This window comes from Haemaphysalis longicornis, unplaced genomic scaffold (assembly GCF_048455015.1).
Source record: "Haemaphysalis longicornis isolate Haplotype H1 unplaced genomic scaffold, Haemaphysalis longicornis Haplotype H1 scaffold_5, whole genome shotgun sequence".
Taxonomy (NCBI): domain Eukaryota; kingdom Metazoa; phylum Arthropoda; class Arachnida; order Ixodida; family Ixodidae; genus Haemaphysalis; species Haemaphysalis longicornis.
In genome coordinates, this window is record NW_027526385.1 from 3,036,017 (window position 1) to 3,062,006 (window position 25,990).

The 25,990-nt window shown below is 49.5% G+C and overlaps 1 protein-coding gene across 1 annotated transcript in view; it reads right to left on the reverse strand.

Moving 5' to 3' along the window:
- The window catches only part of LOC144137803 (nose resistant to fluoxetine protein 6-like), a 29,602-nt gene extending 14,599 nt beyond the window's left edge, over positions 1 to 15,003 (reverse strand). The window contains exons 1-6 of the mRNA XM_077669794.1: positions 14,366 to 15,003; positions 7,777 to 7,991; positions 5,147 to 5,258; positions 3,341 to 3,425; positions 3,154 to 3,245; positions 1,493 to 1,672 (exon numbers count right to left, since the gene is read on the reverse strand). Coding sequence (XP_077525920.1) covers positions 1,493 to 1,672; positions 3,154 to 3,245; positions 3,341 to 3,425; positions 5,147 to 5,258; positions 7,777 to 7,991; positions 14,366 to 14,657 — 976 coding nt within the window. The 5' untranslated portion in view covers positions 14,658 to 15,003. The remainder of the gene's footprint in view (positions 1 to 1,492; positions 1,673 to 3,153; positions 3,246 to 3,340; positions 3,426 to 5,146; positions 5,259 to 7,776; positions 7,992 to 14,365) is intronic.
- Between the last annotated feature and the right edge of the window lie 10,987 nt (positions 15,004 to 25,990).

Sequence of the window (25,990 nt, forward strand, 5' to 3'; positions counted from 1 at the left end):
TTGTTCGCACGCTCGAACGGCGTCATTCGAGCGGCGTCGCGGCTGCTGGCCCGCTTCCTTGCTATTGCAGCAATGAACCCATTCGATAGTATTCTAAGGATAACCGCAACAAAAGCAAAAAAGAAGCTTGAAGACGCATCTGGAGCGACCAGCCAATCACGCAGCGCCGCTCTGTCCTGCAGCGATAGCTTTAGCTTTTGCAGGGCTGCAAGGCACCAAGGAAAAAGGGAAAACGTTATCGGCAGTGTTGTTGCAGGGTCCCTTTCAAGGGGTATTTTCTGGTGTCCTAGTGACGCCACATGGGGGATTTGCGCCGTCATCACGCCGCACGGCCCAATCAAAGTGATTGCAGCTTCTAACAGTGACGTCACGAGCGCTAAGTAAAGCAGGCTCCTTTCCCCGGCTCTTCAGTTTTAAGCACTTCCTGCATTAAATGGACTTTGTAACACTGCCGGTAAACGATTTCGCTCTTTCTTTCGCGTCTGGAAGCACTGCAAAAGCTGTAATTACCGCCAGCACGGAGCGGCACTGTGGGATTTGCTTGTCGCAGCAGATACGCCTTCCGTTTCTGCTGTGCTTTTGTGGCTTTCTTTTAAGGTGGCTATCGAATGCCTGCATGGCTGCAAGTGAAGGGAAGCCGCGTAGAGGCCGACGAATTCTAAAGGTCGAAGAACGCCGAGACCGGGAAAGAGAGAAAAGTCTTTCGACCAAGTTTTTAAGGATGGGCATAGGACGTACTTTGTGATCTCCTAATCTAAGTACTGGGTGTCTTGGTAGGCTATGCGCTGCAAGCACTTGGAATTTCGAAAATAGTTGAAGAATGTGTTGCAGGGTCCCTTTAAGAGGAGGGAGAGGGGGTGGCGACTTTTGCATCACGGAAAAAAAGATGGCACAAGGCTTGGGCTCATCTTGCTTAGAGTGAAAAAACTGTATATCACGCCAGAAAGGAAGTGTAACTAGCGTGTGCATGTTTAACCCATTTCGCTTTTTACATGTTGAGGAGGGGAAGGGGCTTCATTGCCATTGAAATGCGGAAAATATGGCGACATTGGTTCGACATTTTCTGCCCACCGGGGGAGTCCACAAGCATCGAATGGTTGCGTACTTTTTATCATGGCGGCTACCATCGCCGCAAGCTTCGCTAAGGCATAAAGCACGAAGTTGAATCTATCAGAGATGGTAAGTACAAATGTTAACGCACTAACAGTAGTCCTATAATTCAGTCCTCAGAGTGGGTAATAAAGTAAACTGGTGCTGGTGTTAACTAGGCAGGTAGCTGCTGAAACAACGTCCTGGATTCACAACCCTTACTGTAAAAATGAAAATGCCGTATGCAAAAAATCAAACGTTCTGTTTACTTGTCGCGAAAGATAATCGAACTCCTTGTGGTATAGTTTTGTGAACTGGTATAAATGCCGCACTCGCCCACTTAGTCATTCGTTCAGCGGTTACGACGAGCCGTTTAAGGGCGAAGAGCCCTGCACTCACGTACACCACACTTCCGACGGCGAGGCGTAGCAGTGTCCCAGAACTATCCAGACGATGCTGAGAAAACGGATTCCGTGCAGAAACCTGTAGCGGTAGGCTTCGGAACCCTTCTCTGTCGCCACTTGCAGCAGCACCCTCGTGTTAGACACCACAGAGAATGACGTCGATGAAGAAATCAGGATTCCTGGAAAGAGCGAGACGTAAACACGGGGCAGCAACTGTGGCACCAGTCAGAGACAGTAACTGCGACCACAGTTGTAGAATTGTCCATTGCACCGTGATTTAACAATTGTCAGTGATTTATGAAGGCGTGTACGCCGACAAACGACTTTTGAATTTATGTAATAGTACCCCATGAGCCTCCGGTATCATGGATTTTTATTTGCCCCACTGATGTTCTGCGGTTGTTGCTGGGAAACAAGGTTTATGAACTCCAGAACGACTGTTCATTGGACAGGTTGGTACTTATTCATAATGCGAGAACAGGCAGAGGGAGAGAGGATGTGCTCTGTCATGGCACCCCTTTTTTTGAAGTCCTTCGTCTTAGCGCTGTTTGCACATTATGAACTCTTTATGAACAATTACCATGCGGGAGCAACATTATAGATGTGTGTGTTGGCCTCATGAGACGCGATTCCTCTCGATCTTAACTGTGCTATTATATGTCGTGGGGATCTTTTAAAAGTGAAAACTCTGTTATGACAAGTCTCTCAAGGTTATTAATCGCGTCGTAACGAGCTTGAAGCGCTAGACACAAGCACGACAACAGTATGCGATTGGCATGCGACTGATCGTTACGACGGTCCTACAAGACCGGTTTCGGCGTCCTGTGCTGGTCGGAGGAGGCTCACAAAAGCGGTCCTGTAGTGCCGCCGTAACGATTAGTCGCGTGCCAATCGCATTCTGTAGTCGTGCATGTGTCTAGCGCTTCAGCCGCAGGAGAGCAAGCGTGCCAGTATTGACGTCACGTTACATGATCCGCTGCTGAGAGCAGTCGTGGCTGCGTTTGCTATAGGAGCATCGCCGCTGCGGTACCACGTGACTATGCGAGGGTTTAACGGCTGCTGCGCCTGCGTTTAGTCCCTCACTCTGGGCATGGATGGCAAGCCGCCACCTAAGAGCGATTGGGGCAGGTTCGGCTTCACGCTTATGAACCGCTATGTACACAGTCTTTGCAAAACCAAACCAGACAGACCTGTCGCTCGCGATAACTTAGGCAAGGCCCATTAAAAATGAATCTTGCTTAAGACTGGTAAACCTAGATTTACCAGTTTTTAAGCAAGACTCACTTTTCTTCTCCACTTTTGGAATTAACCTTGGCATGGAACCTTTCGCTGTTATGTCCGATTCAGAAAGCTAAGCCACAAAGTCAAAGGACCTGTTCGTCAACAGTTGTCTGCCATCATTACAAGCAATGCTTGAATAATGATGGGAAGACTAGTTTTGGACCTACATTGCGTTAATGGTTTCAGCGATATTGTTTCAAACGGTTACGAACTTAGGATGAATGTTTCTATTTTAGAAAAGTGACCAAGTGTGGTGTTTAACGTGGTACAAAATGTCATGCGCATGAACATAACTGCTTTCCGACTTAGTCAGCAGTGCATCGCCTCACTCACAGCGCTATTGTGTTGGGTGTCGTTTACATCGGAGAAATGCACCTACGCTTTATCCTGCTTAAGTGCTTCTTATGCGGGATGCACACGTCCACGGCTGTTCCGAGCACGACCATCAGGCCGAGGGAGCCCAGAAACGCTCTGCGGAGAGAAAGGCATTGAAATTAACAAGACTGCCTGCCTCTGGATGCTTTGTTGGTCCGGCACTGCGGGGAAGCACGCGGGAATTTACTCACATAATGATGACTTGGCCCCTTGTCACAGCAGGGGGCACTGAGGTAACGCAGCCTGTGACGGTAACACTTAGAGACGACGGGAGCACTGAAATGGCAAACCGAAGTGGCTTATTTTATAACAAATTTGTTTAGATTAATGGCTCCAGATATACATTTGTACTGAATAAAATTGTCTTCCACAATGGTCACTCCTAAAGCGTATTACGCGAGTCATGGTGGCACCTAGAGGGAGAACAACTATAATTAAATTGCCTTGAAAGTAATGTTTGTAGATATAATTTGCGTCTCACCGGGAGAAAGCTTACCATAAATATGATATACCTCCACAATCGGTATAGTAGCATACAGTCACTGACCGCTTATTCGGGCACCGAGAATTCGGACACGCTTGTTTATTCCGACACCTTCGTGGCCGGCCACGTGTCCCATTGGAGCACATGTATATCCACGACCGATAGTTCGGATGCCGCACAGCACGCTGTTCGATTTTTCGGACTCCAGCTTCGTTGCTCTTGGAATGTTTACCGCCGAATTCCACCAGTGGACCAAGGTGTCATCAAGAACTGGAAGCTGCACTACCGATCGCGCCTTCTGAATCGTGTGCTGTTGTGTGTGGACAGTGACAAAAGCTATGCTGCGGATGTGCTGTCGACTATCGGCATCCTGTCAGATGATTAGAGGGCAATGACACAGGACAAGACCCGCAACTGCCTTCTGCGTGCGGGATTTGTGGTTGGTAGTGAGGAGGAGGATAGTGACGCACTCCTCAACCTCACAGCTAAGATACCGTCTGCTGCAGCATCCGACATTTTCGATTACCTCCGTGCTAGCGGTGTGGATGTTGGAGCGGCGTAGTTTGAAGATTTCACAAACATTGATAGGGTCATCCTACCGTGTGTCGAGTTGGATGATGACGAAATCGTACGCCAGGTCCTCAAACCTGCGCAGGATGTCAGCGACTCCGATGATGACGTGCCACCAACGCTAGAGGCCTCGAATACTGGTCTAGCGCGAGCTCTTACAGTACTATTGTCTGCCTACAGTGACGAACAAAAGATGGAGGAAACAGAGGCGGACATAGTCGCGCGTAGGCGTGCATGTGTACAGACGCGCAGACACACTTTTTTCCAGGCGTTGGGCCAATTTCTTTTTTCTTTTCAGTGAATCCTTTTTTTTTCGAACTCCCGATTATTCGGACTTATAGGCGGTTCCCGTGGAATCCGAAAAACCGGTCGGCGACTGTAGTTGCACTCTACCGAAGTGTGTTTCTACATTGCAACCATTTTCAAAATTTTAATGTTCCTTTATTTCCTGACTCATGCCGACTTGTTTCTTTTTTTATACCTATGTGCAGTTTACTTGGGATAAATGACGCTGAAATATATTAGAAGCTTTCGTGCGGTTCGATTGCTGGATCGCCACAGCCTAAGCCATCAAATAGGTGATTCGGGTGAAATGGCTGTTTTGAGTGCAATCTTTATGAAGATTGGGTGCAAGGGTTCAGAAAGAACAGAAAACACGCCGCAAAAGTTAAAAAAATTCACTCCATAAACTAATCCAGCAATGTTTAGGTAAAGTAATAAGAAACTATTTATGATCATATTAACTGCCTGGTTAAGGCGCATACTTGGCTTTTTCCAGTTGCATCAGCGAAGAGTCAAAGTGCGCCACGCGGCAAAAGCTGTACATAGCGCGAGGAAAATACAGCTTTCCTTGTACAGATTTCTTCCGCTTAGAAGAAGCGAGCGTCTGGGTTTCAATGCTTCCCGTGTACAGAGGTCTGAGCACATAAACAGAGCACAGTACCTGCTCTGAACAGCTTCTGAAGATCTTCCTCGCTGCATTCGTCGAGCATGCATATTCCAAGGCGCAATATCGGCAAATTCGTCTTGGAGAAATCCTGCGAGAATCTTTGGATCTGCGTTCAGAAACGGGTAGCACATTTCAGTGTTCCTGACAAACGCTCGTATTTAGTCGATCCCGGCAAGAACGCACAAAAAAAAAATGCGAACGAGAAAGACAGTCGTACAAAGTAAAACTTCATTTACTGTGCACGCTTTTTCAGTTAAGGGCCAGTTGGGATTTGGTGCTCTCTGTCCGGGTACAGTGTCCTGTCCTGCTTTTTCTTCACACTGCTGCAGGGCTAAAAAAAAAGTGACTTCTTGTTCAGATTTTCCGGACAAGTTGGCAAGGGTAAATTACAGTTGTGGAAGGCAATGGCGCTGTGATAAACGAAAAACAGATTGCACCACACCTTTAGCAATACCACCAACGGAAGAGAAGAGCATCAACTGTGATCTTAGTGTTATGCGTAATTGCGCTCACGTTTACCGTGTTAGAGATGATTCTTTTTTGTTATTTCTTCCAACATACATAAATGTAATGCACAGGAAGAGGAATTCACAGTGCAGTGCAGGATTTGTCCACAGAAGGTGCTACCTGTAAATCTGTGGACGACCTTTCGGAGCACCTGATTCGGGCAGCGACGTTAAGTGAAGAGTCTATAAATTTGCTGCAAGCAGAAAAAAATGGGAATAATGTTGGTTAAGCCAATGACCAAATGGCGAGAGTCGCTACGCCAACTTGCGGAGTTTCATGTGAACCTTGCTTCTATGCAACGAGGACCACTGCGGCCAGCGAAAGAGACGAGCGACTAGGCATAACTAAATCACGCATTTCAAAAGAGAGGAGCGGCGCGAGAGGTTGTAGCCTGGTCTAAAGGCACCCTTATCGTTTGCTTCTTTCACATTAGCGGTCTATGACGCCTATATCGCTCAGAATCTGCACATTGATCATGAAATGAAGCAGCGAAGTCGTGTGACCACAACTGTGTCCGGCGGCTGTGAATAGAGTACGTTTTGCGGCAAAGCGCACTGTCCTGCAAAAGCTGCGTGGCTTTCAATCTAATAAGTCACATCGCCAAACAATCAGAGCCTTTTCTCTTCGCGAAAGGGGAATTCCCACAAATTTGGCGCTCAGGCGGGATTTGCTATATTGGTTGTTTGTGGCGGTGAAGTGGCACGATCTCTGTCCCTGACTTATAAGGACACACATGATTGGTTGGTAGAGACAATGACGTCTCTAGTGCGGCTCACGGGTGCTGGCTGAACAACGCGCGGCATTACGCAACGCCATGGCGGAGGCGCTTGGCCTAGACGACTGAGAAAAGAGGCGGCCATGCTGGAGCGAAGTATAACGCGAGGCCGTAACCATGCCCCCTTGGCCATGCTTCACTGCGACACGCACAATGTGCGAAAGCTAGGCTTACAAATGCCAAGCTTACACCGGTCCCTTTAAATACAAATGCATCACTGGAAAGACATATTTTCAGGGGCAGTAAAGCCGTCGTATATCGATGGAGGCCCCGTAACTCTTTAAGTGTAGAGCCCTTTATGGGCGCGCCTTGTCGTCTTAGCTCGCTAACGGTCAATGCGACTGCCGGAATAAGGCGGCGCAGCAAGATAACGGATTCAAGTAGAACCTTCTGTACCCTTGTCAGGGAGTCACGCGGAAGCTTCGAAAACCAAGCCGTTTGAATAGTCATAACCGTTAAAACCTCGTAAACCCCTGGCGCTTGTAATACATCTTCCCGTTATTTAGCGCAAAGAAAACTGCAGGTACATTTCAGCCAAAATCTGTGTCTATAACCGGCAGCCCCCGCATTCCTTTAGTTAGGAACGCTCGTTGGGTTGCTTTATACGATAGTAAGTGGGAAAAACGGCAGCGGAAGAAAAAAAATGGCGCATCCGAAAGGACGCAGAAAGGCTCCAGCCGCGCAAGAAAATAATGGCGCATTCGAAATGACGCAAAACAGCTCCAGCATACGAAATTAAAGCAAGCGCGGAAAGAACAGAACTCCCGCTGGCGCAGTTTCAGGCAGGGGCACGCGAGCAGATCGAAGGCGGAAAATTTGAAATGCAGGAGTAAGTGGATAACGGCGCTGCAGCCCATTATGGCGAATCATTGCTCCACACTTCTGACAGCTTTCACATTGAGTGGAACGACTTTAATGTTTTCAAAAGTTTTTTTTGCATACGCAGAAAATTGATCTGCGCTCCGTTAGCCGCCTTAGACGATCTGCTGGATCCTAACCATACATAGCTTCTATGCCAAATTCTTGGGGCATTTGTCCGCTAAGACGACTCTATTGTTGCGACGAGTTGTCATCTTGTCACAACTCTTTGCTCTTGTGCTGCTTCGCACCCTTTCTTCTCAACGATGGATGCTTAAGGACACCTCGCAAGAGATTTGCAATCGTTTAAAGTTTTTCTTACGGACTTCCACCAGGCTCACGTTTTTTCTGTATTTTTTTCTGGGTGTGATCTCGATGGTAGTCCCCTGTTCTAGTGCTCCTCGGAGTAATACGGCAGTTGAAACGAAACAGGTGTTAGAGCCGCTGCCTATACTGCAAGAGAAATAGGGACGGCGGAACTCACCCGGGGGTGTGTCATCGCAACGGCCTTGATGAGGAGATTCATAAGGTCCGTTCCATTACCCCCCGAGAGCAGCCTCAGGTTGCAGTACTGCCCGCGCGCCGTCACTGTGCCGTACTCGTCGTGCACCACGGTCTCCACGCACTCGTCGAAGGCGCCCAGGTCGGCCAGGGTGACCTGCAGCGCCCCCGTGGGGTACTTGCCGGACGCGTCGAACACTGCACGGGAGGTGCACGAGTTCGGACGACTGAAACCAGGTATACGCAGTGTGCGCGCCCACTAGTGGCGTAGCCAAAAATATATTTCTGGGAGTGTTACGCACCGCTGAAAAAAAAAAGGAATAGAGACTGTGCCGGACGCCCAAACAACGGATGTCACTTTTCTGCATGCGTTAAATTTGAGGGTGTTCTGACACCGAAACACCGTTCACCCCCCGCCCGTGGTGCCCGCGCGTGCCGCGAGAAGTGACTGCGGAACTGCACGTCCGTTCACACAAACGGCCGCTTTTTAGTCCGCCCGCTCTGTTCTAGCATCGTTGGTCAGGGCGCTGCCCATGACGTGCCTAATTCGCGTTTTTTTTAAGGGCAGAGCACTTTAGGGGCCCGGCTGGTCGTCGTAGCTCGTCTGCGGTCACGCTATCCAACCGCCGCAGTCGCGCGGCGTCACACTCCCAAACAGAGGCCTCGAGGAGATACCCGCTTGTCCTGCAGTTTAGCCTTCCCGCCAAAAGTAACAGGATACATTATCAAGAGATTCTACAAGCAGTGGGCGAGCTGCCTGACGAGTCCAGACCTTGGGATCCAGCGTGAACTGGTGAAGAGGGCCTGGACCGCCAGCGGAGCTCAGGGTATCCCGGAATAGGGAAGCCCCCCGCCGGGCGGGTCCCCTAATATCTGCACCAGCCTGACAAATGAAGATTTATTCATCATCATCATACAGGTAGAGCCGTTAGAAATTCCTGGAAGCACTGGCACGTAGCATACATGTCCCCATTATTTAGCGCAAAGAAAACTGCAGGTACATTTGAGGCAAGATATATGTAATCAAGTCCCCGCGTCCGTTTATAGTTGGGAATGCTCGTTGGGTTGACTTTTACGAAAGTAAGCGAAAAAACGCGGTCGCCGAACAAGAAATGACTCGTTCAATATGGCGCAGAAAAGCTCCAGCACGTGCAAGGTGAAGACAAGCACAAAAAGCACGCAACTCCAGCTCGTGCTGTTCCAGGCCGGACAAAAAACAAAAGGTAAGAAAAGGATGCGAGCTGTCCTAGGAGGAGACGCGCGAGCTCTGCGACGGCGGGAAAATTGAATTGTATTGAACAAACCTCTGTTCAATTCATCGAGGAAGGAGTGGGAAGGAGAGGGGAAGAGCGTGAGGGGTGGTGGCAATGCGTGGATGATGGCGCCACGACCCGTTATGTCGTATCACTGCTCTGCACTTCCAGCAACTTTCAGGTTGAGAGGAACGGCGGTATTTTGTTCAAAAACGGCCCAAATTTCCATCACTAAGTTTTTTACCGTCATCCACGGCCGTGACAGAAACTGTCTCTCGTGTAAAAGAAGCTAAGCAACCTAGAGACTACAGGAGGGGAAGCATAGCCGTATACTCTTTTTACCGCCATCAGCCAAGGAGAAGAGTCCGTGTTCCACGGTTACCGAAGCAGTTCGGTTTCTTGGGCTCTCTTCACCAGCCAAGACTTGTCGTCAGGCCCCGAGCTGGACAGCGCTCTCTCCCAGAGTTCAGGGCAGGAGAGGGCAGGGGGTTCTTAATGCAGCCCAAAATGACATGGTCGATAGTGCTCGGAGCCTCGCTGAGGCGGCATTGCTAGGAGTGTAGTGTGTGGGCTAGAATGTGGACTGGCCAAGGGGAAGGGGACATGTGTTTGTTTAGATTCCTCACAGGCGGCGCTCTAGTTGCTTGCTGATGTTTTTGGGCGAAGAGGGATATATTGCTAGCTCAAAGGGGTTCAGCCAAGGAAAAAATAGGCGGCTTAACCTGAATTGCTGGCTGAACGCCTGGCTGGGCCCGTTCGGTCAGGTCTCGCTCATGCTGGTGGGCAACTTCGTGGCCGGCACCGGCGGCGTGTGCTGGTAGGTGCCCAAAGCATTTTTACGGGGTTTTGAAAGCGTGCTGCGGAAAAAATTCTCTGGCGGTTCGGAATACAAAATCTCGTGACGAGGTTCTACATGCTGGTTGAAGGTACGTCATAATGCTTTCTGTGCAGTGCCTAGGGAGACGGCCTTTTATATATTTTTATTTGTTCATTATAAATACCTACACCGCCTATTGGGCATTGTTGTAGGGGGGTTACAGAAGAAAAGTAAAACACCAGGTTATAATCGGAACAGCAATTACGCATAGCAGCTTTAAAGAGGAGTATAAGGACCTACAGGGCAGCAATGTATAAAACGTACAAAAATACAGGAGTAAACAAAAGCAGTAATCATACATAAAGCCAAATAAGCTTCAACAACCAAAGAAAGTGCACAATGCACCGGGAATACCTCATGATAAATGTGGGGGTTATTTCATCGACTCAAATGCAGTTTCAATGGCGTCAAGGAAATTCGTATCGGCGAACATTTGAAGTTGCGAACTTCAACGTCCTAGAGGAGCTGGACAAAAATCCATCAAGCACTCTACTCTGGAAAGGTGGATGTCGAGCGAAACTTGAGTCCGAACTCCGCGCTATACGCGCTGTCCCCAGTATAGATAAGTACGGAAAAGGCTAAAATACAAATTTCTTAGCCCTTCCACTGCGTGAAGAAGGATGAGCCGAGAAACTGTGGTGCGTAATGCTAGAGTCGTCCTAGTGGGTATTTCCATAATTTTAAGTACAGAGCAGTTTATGGCTCGCCATGTCGTCTTAGCTCGCTAATGGTCGATGTGACTGCCGGAATCAGGCGGCGCAGCGAGATAACGGACCCTAGTAAAGACTTCTGTACAGGGGTCAGGGAGTCACGCCGAGGCTTCGAAAACCACGCGGTTTAAATAGTCATAACCGTTCAAACCTCGTGAACCCCTGGCGCTTGTAATACATCTTCCCGTTAGTTAGCGCAAAGAAAACTGCAGGTACATTTCAGGCAAAATCTCTGTATATAACGGCAGCCCCCGCCTTCCTTTTGTTAGGAGCGCTCGTTGGGTTGCTTTATACGATAGTAAGTGGGAAAAACGGCAGCGGAAGAAAAAAATGGCACGTTAGAAATGCCACAGAAAGGCTCCAGCCGCGCCAAAAAAGAATGGCCCATTCGAAATTACGCAAAACAGCTCCTGCATACGAAATTAAAGCAAGCAAAAAAAAGAACAGAACTCCCGCTGGCGCAGTTTCAGGCGTCGGGCGCGCGAGCAGAGTGAAGGCGGAAAATTTGAAATGCAGCAGTGAGCGAAAAACGGCGCTTCAGCCCATTATGGCGAATCACTTGTCCGCACTTCTGACAGCTTTCACATTGAGTGGAACGGCTTTAACGTTTTTTCTGTATAGTTCCGGCAAAAGAGACATTTATAGCCTTTTTCTGCAACCATATTCCCCTCAACGCAAATGCATTGCTGGAAGACATTTTTAGGGGAGCTATAATCCTTCTGATACCAAAACATGAAGACCCTTGGACCTCGTAGTGATTTTTAAAAATTTTTCTTTACTGGGAAGTGGTTTTTGCCGGGCGGAGAAACCTGCCCCCGAGAGAACATGACACGATACCAGCAGAGGCTGTCGCAGGGCCAGCTAGAACAGCTTGTAGTAGGCCGAATCGTCGTGACGACGGGCTGTCGCTGGCCAGAGAAGCTGGAGGAAGCGAAGCACGCAAGCGCACGGAACGCCAACAAAGAAAGGGCGGGGCCAACGTAGATAGGGCTGAAGTGAGTCCGAAGAGGCGAAACGAACGCAGAAACCTTCAGTTTCCAGCGATGTCGAAGCGCAGCACAAGACGAGGGACAAAAATACAGAAGACGACGCATAGAGCGCTAGAGCTCCGTGTGTCGTATTTTGTGTTTCGGTCCCTCGTCTTGTGCTGCGCTTCGACACTTTGCTATGTGCAAAATCGGCCAAACCAACACCCGGCTGATCTTTATTTCTAGTTCAACGGGTCTGTTGTTCAGTGTTCTTCGTGGCCCCTCAGCCGCTGCCACACTTGTTGCCACGGCGGTGTGCAGAGCCCGGTCACTCTGGTACTGTATGCGAAAGACCGTTCCGCCGGGAGACGCTTGTGCCCTTTTCGGTGGCTGCACTCCTTCTAAGACACATGGGACTAGGATCTGCATGAGTCTGAGAGCCGAGGTACTGAGGCAAGCACGGCTGTACCGACAAGTATTGGTGTCCTAACTCAGGAACTGCGACGGTTCATCCAGATCGAGGCAAACTTCGGGTCTTCCTGACCCTAACAGATCAGACCACCGAATTCTTGTCGCAGCTGCAATTGAAGGCGCTCCGCTCCCAAATACCGGACAAAAAGCGTACTCTGCGGAACATCGTCCGCGTTCCTGAACAGGTAACCTTACCATGGTATGTTCATGATGTGCTTGGCTTGGTTGCAAATTTTGCGTTGGAGCCAAGGAAAGCCGCTCCTGAATTATTGTCCATGGTACGCCATGTGTCACGTAAAGCTCCTGGCGAGGAGGCGGCCCGGTACGTCTCTGAAGGTGCGGATGTTTTGAAGCATTGTAAGCCACACCCTCGTAAGATGCCGGTTAAACGGGTACTGTCCTCCCTTAGGAATAGTTCGCAGTGCATCTTGCCAGCAGGCAAAGAAGGTGGGATGGCCGTACTTTCGCATGGCCTCTTCAACGCAAAAATTGCCCATGCTATCTCCAAGGTGTTCGAGTGTAAACCGGGTGCCTGCCTTTTCTGTCTGAAATCTTAGGCGAAAAAGCTTTGTACGATACTTGAGTTGCGTCAGGTTTTAAAAAAGTGGGAAAACTGCCAAGAGCGAGTGCTGGGATGCATTCTTCAGTGCAAAGATTCACAGGTAGACCTGCTGTCGAGGGTTATTGTCTCCGAGAATGGCACGTTGCGAAAGGCACTTGCTTTGTGCTTGCAATCAAAGCCCAACCTATTGGCCATAAATGACCCATTTCTTGTAAGAAGTTCGGAGGAAGTTCTGGACTTCGTCAGATGCCAATCTGACCAGCGCCTAAATGCCTTCTCTGTATACATAACTAACTTCTTTTACTCGCTACATAAAGCTGGACTGCTGACCTGGGTCGAGGATGCTATTGACAGTTTTGGTGCCGTGTCTTTCCAGAATGGTGCACTATCCCGTGTGAAAGCTTTTTGAAACTACGGAGTTTTTAGCTTAAGTCCGTCTTCATTGATTGGGAAGGCAGGCCATACAAAAAAAAAAACAGGATCTGCATCGGTCGTGCAAAGCCTCCATACTCAGTGATTTGCACTTAGCTAAACAGGGCGCGTCGTTTAACTAAACTGTGCGTCGTCTTCCGTGTTTATCTTCGTCGTCATGTGCTGCGCTTCGACACTTGGCTATGTACCAACTCGCCTAAACCGATACTCTGCTGAACGTCAGTCTCTACCTGAGTGTCTCCTTGAAAGTGGTGCCTATTGATAGCTAATCGTCTTAAAATGCATAAACAAGTGTTCAAATGTATAAGCCCGATGCTTTAAAAACTTAAAGATTTGATCTTTAAAATGGCGCCTATATTAGTAGCTAATGTACTCCAAGTGCATACTAAAGTCATCAGACGTGTAGGCTTGATGTTCAAATCAATATATCGAACGGCGCGCGACACTGATAGGGATCGCGTGCCAACAGAGCATACACGAGGACATTCGTTTTCAAGTGCCTCGCGATTAAAAGACACGTGACGTTTTGTTCGCGGACATGAATGGAACCCTAGCCACATACGATTAGCGTAAAACGCTGCCAGGAACCGAAATCAAACCCATGGACACCAGGGGAAAGACACGGAACGTTACATCGGTGTGTATTATGGCAATGAGACGTTTCGAGAACTGTGTTGAGGGATCTTCTTTTATAGCGAAGCTGCACGTAGAAGAGAAAGAGAGAAGAAGAAGGAACCCACCCAGCTAGCATGCCGAGCCTCTCGCATTTTAAACATGGAGATCCTTGGCGGTGTACCAACTAGAAAAGTCTCGGCATTACTGGTGTGGCCTTACACCCTAGGGGCTTTCATAAGTTTGGGCAAGAAACTTCTTGCTCGCTTGCGGTGGCTGTTTCGGTTATGGCTAATGATAACACGCATTAAATCATCAAGCCATAATTTCGAATATGTAGGAAATTTGACGAGGGGACAATCAATCTCAACCGTAAACAAATCATAAAAAAAGATGCTCGCTAGTACAACTTTCTATCGCCATACCTTTGTCAATACTTCCCGACGAAATCTTTCCTCGGCATTTGTGAAGCTTCCGACAGCGTTTGCGCCGCCAGTCAAAACACTGCTCACAGCTTTCCGTCGCCGACGAGGCCTCACATAGTTCACTGCTACGACCAGATCCATGCGCTGACGGAACACGGCCAGTGAAGTTAAGCAATGGGCGCTGTACATTGGCGAATGTTGTTCGTCATATTGTAGAGCTTAAGGAGCTAACAAAATCGCTTTTGAAAAGGGGGAAACTCACGTCTCATTGCCCACGGTTCCAGGTTCCTGATGCCGCGCACAAACTTGAGGAGCCCCACGCTGCACTCGGTCGACAGGTCGGCGCTGAGGAGCTGCCGCTTGAACCCAGACGCCTGCCCGTCCAAGAAGTTGCCGATCAGCTGTTTCAGCCTGTCGGCGTAGTTCACCTGCTGCTGTTCCGCCGTCGGCTCAGGAGAATGCGTCCCGACTTCATCGTTGACTGGTGTGGTGCTCCCGCACGGAACGAGATCAAAAAACAACAAGGCTGACCAAAAGATCACTGGCCACCTCATGTTGGCACTTTGTTTAACAGCAACCTCTCAACGCAACTTCAAAAGTCAGCAAACGCGCAAGAAAGGGAAAAAAGTTGGAGATTAGGTTGACATCGCTTCTTATACACTCCTGTAAAAAACACCCGTTCCAGGCTTTCACCAAAGCCGATTCCCGTCTGCAGGCCAAAGGCGTCGATTCGCCTCTTATCGCCTTATAAAATAACCTCACGTCGTGACGCGATGCCTGACAGCGGGAACGTAAGCGCGCACCATAAAGCAGTCGGATTTATGTTTTCTCCAGCGAGCTTTTCCGAAAGATTGACGTAGGATTGCGCAATATTAGCACCTATAAAGGTGCTCGGTACTGACGTTTTTTTTCTATACGAAGGAAGCATTAATTTAGCACAGCCTCCGATGGAGGCGTCTCAGAGTGAAAGGGAGAGAGAAAAAAAACTCAGTGCACATACATCCCTAGTCGGCTCCGCCATTCTGCAGCCTCTTGATTAAGAGGCGGCAGGTGTCTATAGCAGACGTCCCACTGTCTATTACTAACCCAAAGGTGTACACACGGTCGTGGCCCAATGGCACGTCCAATATTACCAACAGCTGGGGATTTGTGTGCACGCACACACAGAATTTGCAAGAGAACCGCCCGCGAATGAGGAGCATGCAAATTCTGCTGTCGGGTTCCGTTGTTAACCGCCGAGTACATATTGTAAGCATTGTGCCTGCTCTCACCCTGGTACTGGCAAACCTCACATTTAAGATCCCACTATCATCACCTTCCTACGAGAAATCTAACCGAATGTGGAACGGAGCTACTGGCAAGCCACTATCATCGACTCTGCTTTACACGTGCTTTGACACGCCCGCCTCCATTTGGCATGATTCCGCATGCGTGCAGCCCTTGCTGCTGGGTGCGAATCTTTTCCCACGGTAGCTGATGCTTCAGCCAGTGCACCCATGATCACGTCGACGCGAAGATGCCCGCGCTCCTTGAACCCTGCTCCCTGAGACGCAACCGCGTCAAACATAAACCTTCGTCAAACGAGCACCCCTTGAACTCCAAAAGTCAGCCAACAGCAGGACAGCTAAGCTTATACTGGACAGTTAGGCCATCGGCTTCTTCTGCAAGCCGCCCATCGAGCCCTGCCAAGCCAGCACACTACTATATTCGCTGGAACTTTGTTTACAGGACTAAACCCCGTCATCGAATGACCAGGCACGCCACTTCCTGGTTATAGTTTTCCTTCCAACTTCCCTCGGGGCTTTTTACGATTGAGGAAAGTTGTCCGTAAGCCCACGTCTTATGTAATGCATGATTCCACGCCCGCAATCCACGTGTAGTTGGGAAGTATTTGAGCATTGACGTGAAATACGCAACGCCAGAAATGTGCACTAGCAACGTTATTAGGGGGGAACAGATACTGAACGACGCTTTCTTTGAACTGACGACTATCCTTTCAATCATTATCAAATCCGTCACTAAAGACTTGCTTAGTTTCGAGGTATTCCAATCAGTTTCTAGGTGCTTCCAAGTTAAACCGTTCGAACGTGTCCCACTAGCAAGTAGGGGCAGAAACATTACAAAGAAATTCGGGAATATTATGCAAAGAAATACTATGGCATGTAAGCCCTTCTCATGACTTGTGAATGCGAAATGGTTGTTGTCCAATATAGGGCAGCTGAGTGCTGCTTCCAGCTTCGCGCTGCGACTAACTGTGGGTTCTGCACTACAGTGCCAGTCAGTGGGTTGTGTGCTTGGTCTGACGCCGAACACGGCACTCGCAGGCACGGCTGCAGCCATTGGTCTTACACGTGGCTGTCGAATTCCACGCGTTGCTCAGCAATGTAGTTGACAAATGGAAGGCTAGTTGGTATTTGGGGGTTCTTCATGCACAGCGCACAGAAACCGGGCCCAAAGATGGGACGCCTACACAGAGCGATGTTCGGGAACCTTTTTGCCCGATTTCTGTGCACTGTGCATGAAGATTGCCTAGCAGCGCGATCCTCTACTTGCGTTTTAGAGCAAAGCTTTACTCATCTCGTCAAGCAGTTTCGCCATCGCGGTACATTTGACCTTCATTTTTTTTTTTGCGGGAGTTTGCCTTACGGAATAGCAGTTATATATACAACATCACATATGTTTCACGCAGAAAAGTCAGCAGCGACCGGTACTGCGGTCCCCATATCCACCGCTGTAGATTAGGGGGTCTCCCAAGATGGAGCCCTGTGCCCCGGAGGTGTTGCAAGCGAGAGGTTTGAAGGGCAGGACAGGTCCATAGAAGGCGGCTCGTGTCGGCTTCGGACGCAGGGACCGTGCAAAAGGGACAGGTGTCCGCAAACGGTGCGTGATAGCGGGCAGGCCAAGCGTGGGTCACTGCTGGGGATAAGGCCAACCTAACTCGAAGCCTCCGCAGCAGGACCCCCATCCAGCGAGCGAGCCCAGTGGGGAGGTCAGTTCCACGCGGTGGAAGTAAAGCACGCGTGGCGCGGCGGAGGTTCTCCTTTTCCACCAGCAGTTCTTCTAATGCGGACACCGGAAGAAGTGGTAGCGGCCGTGGAAGGTTTGTACGGCGACAGGCGTGATCCGCCGCTATGTGGGCAGGAAGCATGTCGCGGGGAACCCACAAAACACGCACAAGGAATGGGTGTGTCCGCATCTGTGCAGTGCCCTTGGCAACGCATCCTGTGACTCGCCAGCGGCCGAGCTCCGCCAACGGCCGCGTTCGTTAGCCGCTGCCCTCGCTGCTGCCGGCTTGGCGCATGCGCTCTCCGCAGCTGGTTCGCACCTGACCACGTGGCTGGTCGCGTGTATGCGAGCTCGGCCATGAGTGAGAGCGAGGCCTGACCGTCTTCTCTGAGCGTTGCACGGTAGGCTTTGAGCCGTCGTCGGCAAGCGGCGTATGACCACCCCGCGGATATCGCCCGGCGGCGTATTCCCAAACCATAACCCGTAGGGGCCCAGGCCTACCACGCCCCCCCAAGCAGTGACGCAGCAGCATGACGTCACTTCCTCTATGTGCGTGACTTCATGCGACGTAGATTTTTTCTCCCCCCCCCCTCCCCGCCCCCCCTTCCTCGTTTCGGATGCTTTGCGGGCGGCCGATGGTTTCGCTCCGTGCGCGGGTCTGGCCTGCGGCGCTGGGGAAGCTGACGCACATGTGGTAGAAGTTAAACTTTTGTACCTGAGCCCCTGAGCTCTCCGCGCTCTTCTTTCGCGCCTGCAAGTTGACGCTGACCCAAGGAGGTTAAAAAAGATTTCCTTGCGCTGACCTCCCATCGTGTTCCTAGATAAGCGCTCGGCTAGGTGCTCTAAGTGCGCGCACTCGGATGGATGCTTTCACGTACATGTGGCTATTATATACGTTCCGGAAAACAAACGCTCTCATTGAAAGGCCATTCTACAACACAAGGGTATACAATTGAGTTGGGTGCTCTTTCACTATATACAGACCTCAAAACACGATTCGGTGCTGCAGGTGAGGATTACAAGAAAGGCAGCCAATTAACCATGACTACATTTACAACCTGTCCTGCCCTTTCGAAATATTACAGCTGCAAGAGCTGCTATATTTTGGCACTTTAATAAGCACTATTACGTTGAATTTCGTTAACAATAACTTCATCGCATTAATTCTTTATCAGGAACAGTGACACTCAGGAAAACATTGACATTTTGTTAAAGGAGTACTGACACAAAATTTTGACGCCTAAAAATGATATAATTGGCTTCAGTAGTTTGTACAGATGCTTCACAGAAATTTTTGCAGCGATCCGAGGCCGCAATCACACCTAAAATAGAGTTTGATTGTCCCGGCCGCGAGTTTCCACGAATCGGCAGCACCAGCGAAATCGCTTTCGGCGTGACGAAACATCAGCCGGCGTGTCTGGCCGGTTGAGGGTGACGTCATATAGTCGTTTTCGGAACGGGAAACGATATCCTGCGCTGCTGTTGTCGGTGGTATTCGTTTGGGCAGGAGACGTGGGTTTAGCTGTGTGAGCAACGCTTGTAAACTTTGCGCACTTTGCGTGTTTATTTATTTATTTATTTATTTATTTATTTATTGTACCTCAAATGCCCCGAGTAGGGGTATTACATGAGGGGTGGGCAGATACATCAGTTAATAAGGTGATCGATGAAATCCTTGAATTTAGTAGGGTCGGAGTGCTGGATGGCGTCGGTGGGCAAGCTGTTCCAGTCTTTGGCTGTTTGCACGAAGAATGAGTGCAGATGGGCAGATGTACGGGCTGCTGGAGGATAAACAGCTTTTGCATGGCTGGTGCGGCATGACGTCCGGTGGGCGGGTGTGATAGCAGATGAAGGAGGCAATGCGTGGTAGAATTTATGAAAAAGGCAAAGGCGAGAGGTTTTTCGTCGTGAAGCTAATGTTTTAAGGTTGGCGCGGCGTTTGAGGGCAGATACGCTAGTATGATGTGAATAGTCGGAGTAAACGAATCTAATCGCACGGTTTTGAACGGCTTCAAGTGTATACGTATGATTAGATTGAAAGGGGTCCCAAATTGCGCACGCGTACTCTAGCTTAGGCCGAACTAGTGTAATGTAAGCTTGGATCTTTAGTGAAGGGGGAGCAAGTTTTAAATTTCGTCGAATGTAGCCGAGTGCACGGTTAGCGTTGTTAGAAATATGCAAAATGTGCGATGACCAAGAAAGATCGGAAGCTAGATTGATGCCTAGGTATTTATAGGAGCTAACAGAAAGAATTGCGGAACCGCAAATGGAATACGTAAATGTTTGGTGTGACTGCTTGCGATGAAATGAGATGAGTACAGTTTTTTTAACGTTCAGGCGCATTAACCATGTTTCGCACCATGTTTGAATGAGGTTTAGGTCGGACTGAAGGATTGCGGAATCGGAAGGATGACGTATAGAGCGGTATAGAACGCAATCATCAGCGAATAATCTGATATTGGACTGAATGTTAGTAGGAAGGTCATTAATGTAAATCAAGAATAGCAGAGGGCCGAGAACAGTGCCCTGCGGAACTCCGGAGAGAACGGGGGACATATCTGAAGCAATGTTGTTGGCGTAAACAAACTGTTGGCGGTTAGTCAAAAAGTCACGGATCCAATCGAAAATCTGAAGGCTTAAATTTAGGCGGGATAGTTTTAAAAGCAAGCGTTTGTGTGGAACTTTGTCAAAAGCTTTTTCAAAGTCTAGGAAAAGGGCATCTACCGGTGAGTTAGAATCCATGCTAGAGCTGATATCATTCACAAATAGCGCGAGTTGCGTGTCACAGGAGAGCCCTTTCTGGAAGCCATGTTGGTGAGGGTGGAAAAATTTATTGGCAGTTAGGAATTTTACAATGTGGGAGTAGATTATATGTTCCATGATTTTAGAACAAACACAAGTTAATGAAATGGGACGGTAGTTATTATTTGAATTTGGAGTACCTTTTTTCGCCACTGGGATAACTCTGCCCACCTTCCAGTCCAGCGGCACCACACCACATACAAGAGACTGCTGAAAAATGTGCGCCAAAATGATACTTGAGACATGCTTTGTGTTTTTTAGTATTTTTGAATTGATTCCGTCGATGCCAGAGGAAGATGATAGTGACAATGATTCTATAACTTTCAAAATACCATTAGGATCAAACACTAATGATGGCATGATGTCGTGGTCAAAGAAAGGGGTGTCAGGTAACTCACTCACAGGTTCTCTGGTAAAGACGGAGCTGAAGGTTTTGTTTAGAATTTCGGGGACATCATGTGCTGGTACAGGGTGGTTATGATCGTCGGTTAGCAACAGCGAAGTGGGGTGGTTAGGGTTAATAGTCTTCCAAAATCGTTTTGGGTTATTACGTAACATTTCTGGTAATGTGGTAGAAAAAAACGACCGTTTAGCCTTTTGGGAATGCGCCGTGAACGTCTTGTCCGCCGCACGATATTTGGCCCAAGCATGTGGGCTGTCAGACCGTTTAGCCGACCGGAATAGACGTTTCTTTTTATTGCTCAGACGTTTAAGTGACGAACTGAACCAGGGGGAAGATGATTTTTCTTTGACGGTAATGGTGGGGACGTGTTTCTGGGTCAACTCCTGCATTTTATTTTTAAAAAGGGACCAATTACATTCTAGAGAGCGCTGCAAGAAATCAATGACGAACCACTCAGAGAATGTTGTTAGCTCTTCATTGATAGCCTCGTAATTTCCTTTATCGTAGAGCGTGATGGTTTTTTTTATTTTTTTGCTGATGAGGTAACTTGAGACTAATCGAAGCGTGGATTACTGCGTGGTCACTTAGGCCAGATGAGTGGGTGAGTGGTGATATGCTATCAGCGTGCGAAGTTAAAAGGAGGTCCAGAATGTTTGAGGAATTACAAGATTCTCGAGTTGGCGCAGAAACAAGTTGTGTTAAGCCAAACGTTAGACACGTGTCGACAAAATCGCTTTCTATGCTGCATTTTGATGTTGTTAAGGCGAGGTCGGACCATGTTATCGCTGGGAAATTGAAGTCGCCGAGTATTAGTAAGTGTGTGCTGGGATTTGATACGGATAGTAAGTTTAAGGCGCTGTGGAATTCTGTGATGAATGATGAATGAGCGTCAGGGGGGCGGTAACATGCACCAATAATTAAGGGAGGAAAAGAACTGTTGCATCTTATAAATAATAGCTCAAGGGTGGAGGGGACATTAACACGGCTGCACTGAAGTCGTTGGTGAGCTGCTATCAAAACGCCGCCACCTCGTTTGGTGTCGCGGTCGAGTCGAAAGACATCGTGATGTGGAAAGCAAGATATCAGTTCTGTATTGGAAATTGAGGAATTAAGCCATGTTTCTGTTAGTACGATTAGGTCGGACTCAGTGGTGTCTATGAGGGAACGAAGATCGTCGCGCTTAGGCAGGAGGCTCCGGATGTTAGTGTATATTAGCGATAAAGATTTACCGATGGAATTTCCTTGGGAAGGTTTGGAAACTGGTGGCTATTGTGGTCGGGGAACTACTTCTTGAGCACGGCGATCAAAGACGTAAGTGGTTTTGTCAATCAAAAGTTTGTCATGGCGGAGTTTGTAGGGTTTGGGTTGGGACTTGCCGAATTCGATCAAGCGTTTTTGCGCAAAGCGGGTGTTAGGTGAGCAGTCCTGGCCAATGCTGTAGTCTGAATTCTTCAATTTTTTGGCGTTCGAGAGGACGTTTTCTTTATCTTTGTAGTGTGCGAAACGCACGACAATAGGGCGTTTTTTGTCTGGTTGGAACCGACCTATTCTGTGTGCCCGCTCCACCCTTCTTGGATCGAGGGATACTTGAAGCGTTTCATCACATAGCTTCAGTACCAATTGCTCGGATTGTGACCATGTTTCCTTCTCGTCGTCATCGAAGCCAAAAAACAGAAGGTTAGAGCGGCGAGCGCGGTCTTCAAAACTGTCAAACCTGTCGGTAAGAGTATCAATTACATTGGCGTTGTGCGCGGCGACTGTCTGGATGTCATCAACCTGGGTTTTGAGTGAGGCAAGTGTTGAACAGTCGTTCTCTATTTTTGTTAGCCTGGAGATGATGTTGTCGAAGGTTTTTTCATGCTGGGAGAGCGCAGTGCGAATGGACGTCTTCGACGTCTCGACAAAGACGTTCGACGTCTTTGCTCTTCAGTTCGTGGCCAGCGCATGGTGTTGCCTTGCACTGGTGCCGAAAACTGCGCGGTGCCGGCACCGCGCGGTGCGCGATGTCGACGCGCACCGCGGCGACGCGGCGGTGTGCGTCGCCGAGCTCGGCCAAGTTGGGCTATGGCAAGCTCGCGGAATGGAAGCCTCTCCGAGCAAATCGACGACGACGCCGAGATGCATTATTTTCCACGCGACGACATGCAGTGCTAAACGTGGACTGAGTTCGTGCGTGGCGGCGGCCGCAAGAACTGTCGCCCAAGCCAGCGGGCTCGGCGTTGCTCGGTTCAGCTTGGGTGTTGGGAACTTTAGGCTTAGTATCGTGGTGAATATTTGATACCGGTATCTGTACAACTGCGAATGGCCATCCCTTACACAACTTTTCAATCCACTGTCATGCCATTTTTCGCATATAGAGCTTTATTTTGGTGATAATTTCCGTTTCAGCGATCGGCGATCAAGACATCTGCCGTGGCCTATTTTGATTCTAGCGCGCAGGTGGCGGCATCTTTCGGCCGCTTGCCGCACCGTGTTGCCGGCAGTGCTGGGTCAGAGCGCCGAACCTCCGCTTCCGGTCAGCGTAGGCTTACCATCGCGGCATATATCTGAACGCCGCTTTTGAATTCAGCGCTGATAACAACGCCTATCACAATTTTTCACCACACTAACATCTACTTTCTCCGGCCGCGGCGGCCGCTTTTCTGATGGAGGCGAAAAGCAAAAACGCCCGTGTGTACGAGATTTCGGCGCACGATAAAGATACCCAGGTGGTCAAAATTAATCCGGAGCCCTCCACTACGGCGCGCCTCATCGCCTGCGTTGCGTCGGCGCGTTAAACCCCAGAATCAATCAATCAATCTACTTTCTCACATCTGGAACTTCTTTTTCGCGATCAAATTGATTGTAAGAGTGGCGACAAGCTGTTGCTATCACGGTTTGCGCCGGTTCGCGCCGCAGTGATATTAAAAAAAAAAACCCCGCATTTCCCCGAGGGGAAGAATGTGAAAGTGCGAATGCACGAGTTGAATTTGCGCGGTTCGGTAATGTTCGCGAAAGAGAGATCACACACACACACACACAACTACAAAGAAAGAAAGATGCATTTATTCACAGACACCTATTTGTGTTGTCGTTGTACTTGATTGCTAGAGTGGATCTCAGCTTTGAAATTTCGTGTCAGTACACCTTTAAGCGGGTGCATTAGCCCTTCTCACGCCCGATTCTTGGCCAATCCCCCACGTGGGTATGTGCCATGTCAGCGGCCAGGCAGCGCGCGCCCATCTCCCCCCGTTGCCAAGGAAGACGAGGAGCGCGCGCACCCGCAGCTGTTGCTATGCGGACGGCGGCGGACGCTTCAGGCTCGCTTAAGAAGTGCATTCGCACTTAAAACGGACGACGGCGAAGACATCGCCGGCCTAATCGCCTGGCCAAATAAAGTTGTTCACGTCGCGTGAAGTCGCGCACATAGAGGAAGTGACGTCACGGTGCTGCGTCGCTGCTGCGGCGAGCAGTGCGGAAATGGAAATTCCGACAAAGGCCGCGCCTGCTCGCACCGGTTGTCCTAACCGCCACCACATGGGATGACCACAGACGAAGACGACTGGCTTTTCCTTCTTTCCCGGCCCTCAGCGGCAGGAGGAAGGGAAGATGAGACAGGAGAGACGCGGTCCGGGCGCAGGAGAGCTCGGCCCGTCGTCTTTGGGCTCCGCCCCAGCGCTGTTTTTTAGCCGCCCGCCGGGCTGTAAATAAATGTACAGTTTTGTATCGGAGGCTGAGTTTCCTCAGCGCTGCTGCGGCTTGGAGGAGAAGCCCCGTGGAAAAGAACACCACGAAGATAACTGGGGGGTGTGGTCGGCCTGGGCCCCTACGGGATATGGTTTGGGAATACGCTAATTGCAGCCGAATCAAAGTTTAACCAAGTGAAACCGAGAATTAAGCAGGCAAGGTCAAGCTGTCGATCCAGGGTTAGCTGAGCTAGGAAGCAGCCATTTTATTCCTTCGGATAAAGACAGTCCAAACGCTTAGCCGCTGCGAGGGAGCCGTTCTCGGTTTCTGACGCAGATGGCTAAGCCAATGCGAACGCCTATTCGGACGCCGGCTTTTCCTCTCAATTGGGCATTTGATGTTTTTGCACCACAAAATATGGCGTGACGGCATAATGACCCCCTGTAATCGGAACCCCTCGGCTTCGGTCCCCATTATGGCTAGAACATAGCCAAGCGCGCAGCTCTAATTCCCGGCCTAGAGTGGGGAGAGAGAGAGACAAACATTTATTGTAGTAATGAGCAGGAGGATGTTCTTAGGGCCTCCACCTATGATAGGCATCCTTATTCCAAGATGTCTGGGAGCTGGCTGGCCGTCCGGGCCCGTTCCACCAGTCAGCGCTAGTCCTAGAGCTCGGAGCTGGTCAGCTGCTCCACTCACTGCTCATAGGTAGGGTTGGGATTTGGGGTTAGTGTGGGGGTCCGTTGGCACTCCCGTATCACGTGGTATAGGGTGCCAGCAACAGGGCAGAAGTTACAGGTGGCAGAGTACAGGGGGGGGGGGGGGTACATGGCGTTTAGTAGGGTGTTATAGGGATACGAATTGGTTTGTACAGGCGACGGAACGTGGTTTCTTCGTAGCTTGTTAATTGTGAATGCGGTGGCGGGAAGCGACGGCGGCCGTTTTTGTAGTGGGTTCAGGTTTCGGTGTATGTGTGAAGTGGGGCTGGCTCTGCGGCAGTTCGGTCGTTGTTTTCTCCCTCCGAGTTAACGGCCCGGTGTGTATCAGCACGGGCAGCGGTGTGTGCCACCTCGTCCCCTTTGAGGGACTGGTGGCCGGGTATCCAGATGATGTTAAGTTCTAATAGTCTTTTTACTTGACGAAGAAGGTACAGTTCAGGTTGAGAGATGCGGCCAATTAGAAAGTTTCCGCAGGCGGTCTGTGAATCGGTTATAACAGTAAGGAATTCCTCGGCTGCTGTTGCAGCAAGGGTGATGGCACACTCCTCAGCAGTTTCTATGGAAGTGGTGAGAAAGATCGCTGCTGCCAGTTCTGTGCCTTGCGTGCTAGCGACACAGGCTGCATGTGCTTTCTGATGAGGGTAGGGTGATGCATCTGTGTATCGAGTGTGCATGGTAAATGGTGATTTTCCTTATGAATTAAGCGAGCTCGTGCCGTGCGCCATTGTTTGTTGAAAACCGGGTGCATATTTCGGGGTAGGTGGCTACGCGGGTCTCTTGTCGAATGTCTGCTGGGATTCAAATCTTCTCATCTTGTCGTGGTGGGACGTTGTAGGGCAGACGGAGAAGCGTTGCCCTTCCCGTGGGCGTGATCTGTAGTCGGTGTATCTGAGACGCGTTGTGGGGTTGTTGTATTTCTTTCCAGGTGTTGTGGACCGCTAGCTGCAAAAGTTTCTTTGTTGCCATGCTAATTGGGAATCCAATAGCTGTATATAGGCCTGGCGTATGGTGGCGTCAAGTTTCCGCATTTCTTGTGGTCTGAGGACCAAGTATGGCGTTCCATACGCTATCCTGCTGATGAGAATGGCTTGGACCATGCGTAGAGTGTCGTGTTCGTGAAGTCCGAAGTGACGATTGGAGACGCGGCGGATGATGTGCATGAGTTGGTTGAGTTGGTTGAGTGTGCGCTGTAAGTGTGGTAGAGCTTGTCAGCCAGATCCGTTTTTAAGTATTATGAGGCACGAAAATTGGCCCCGTATCTGCTCCTTTCGTTGCAAATGTCGACAAAAGA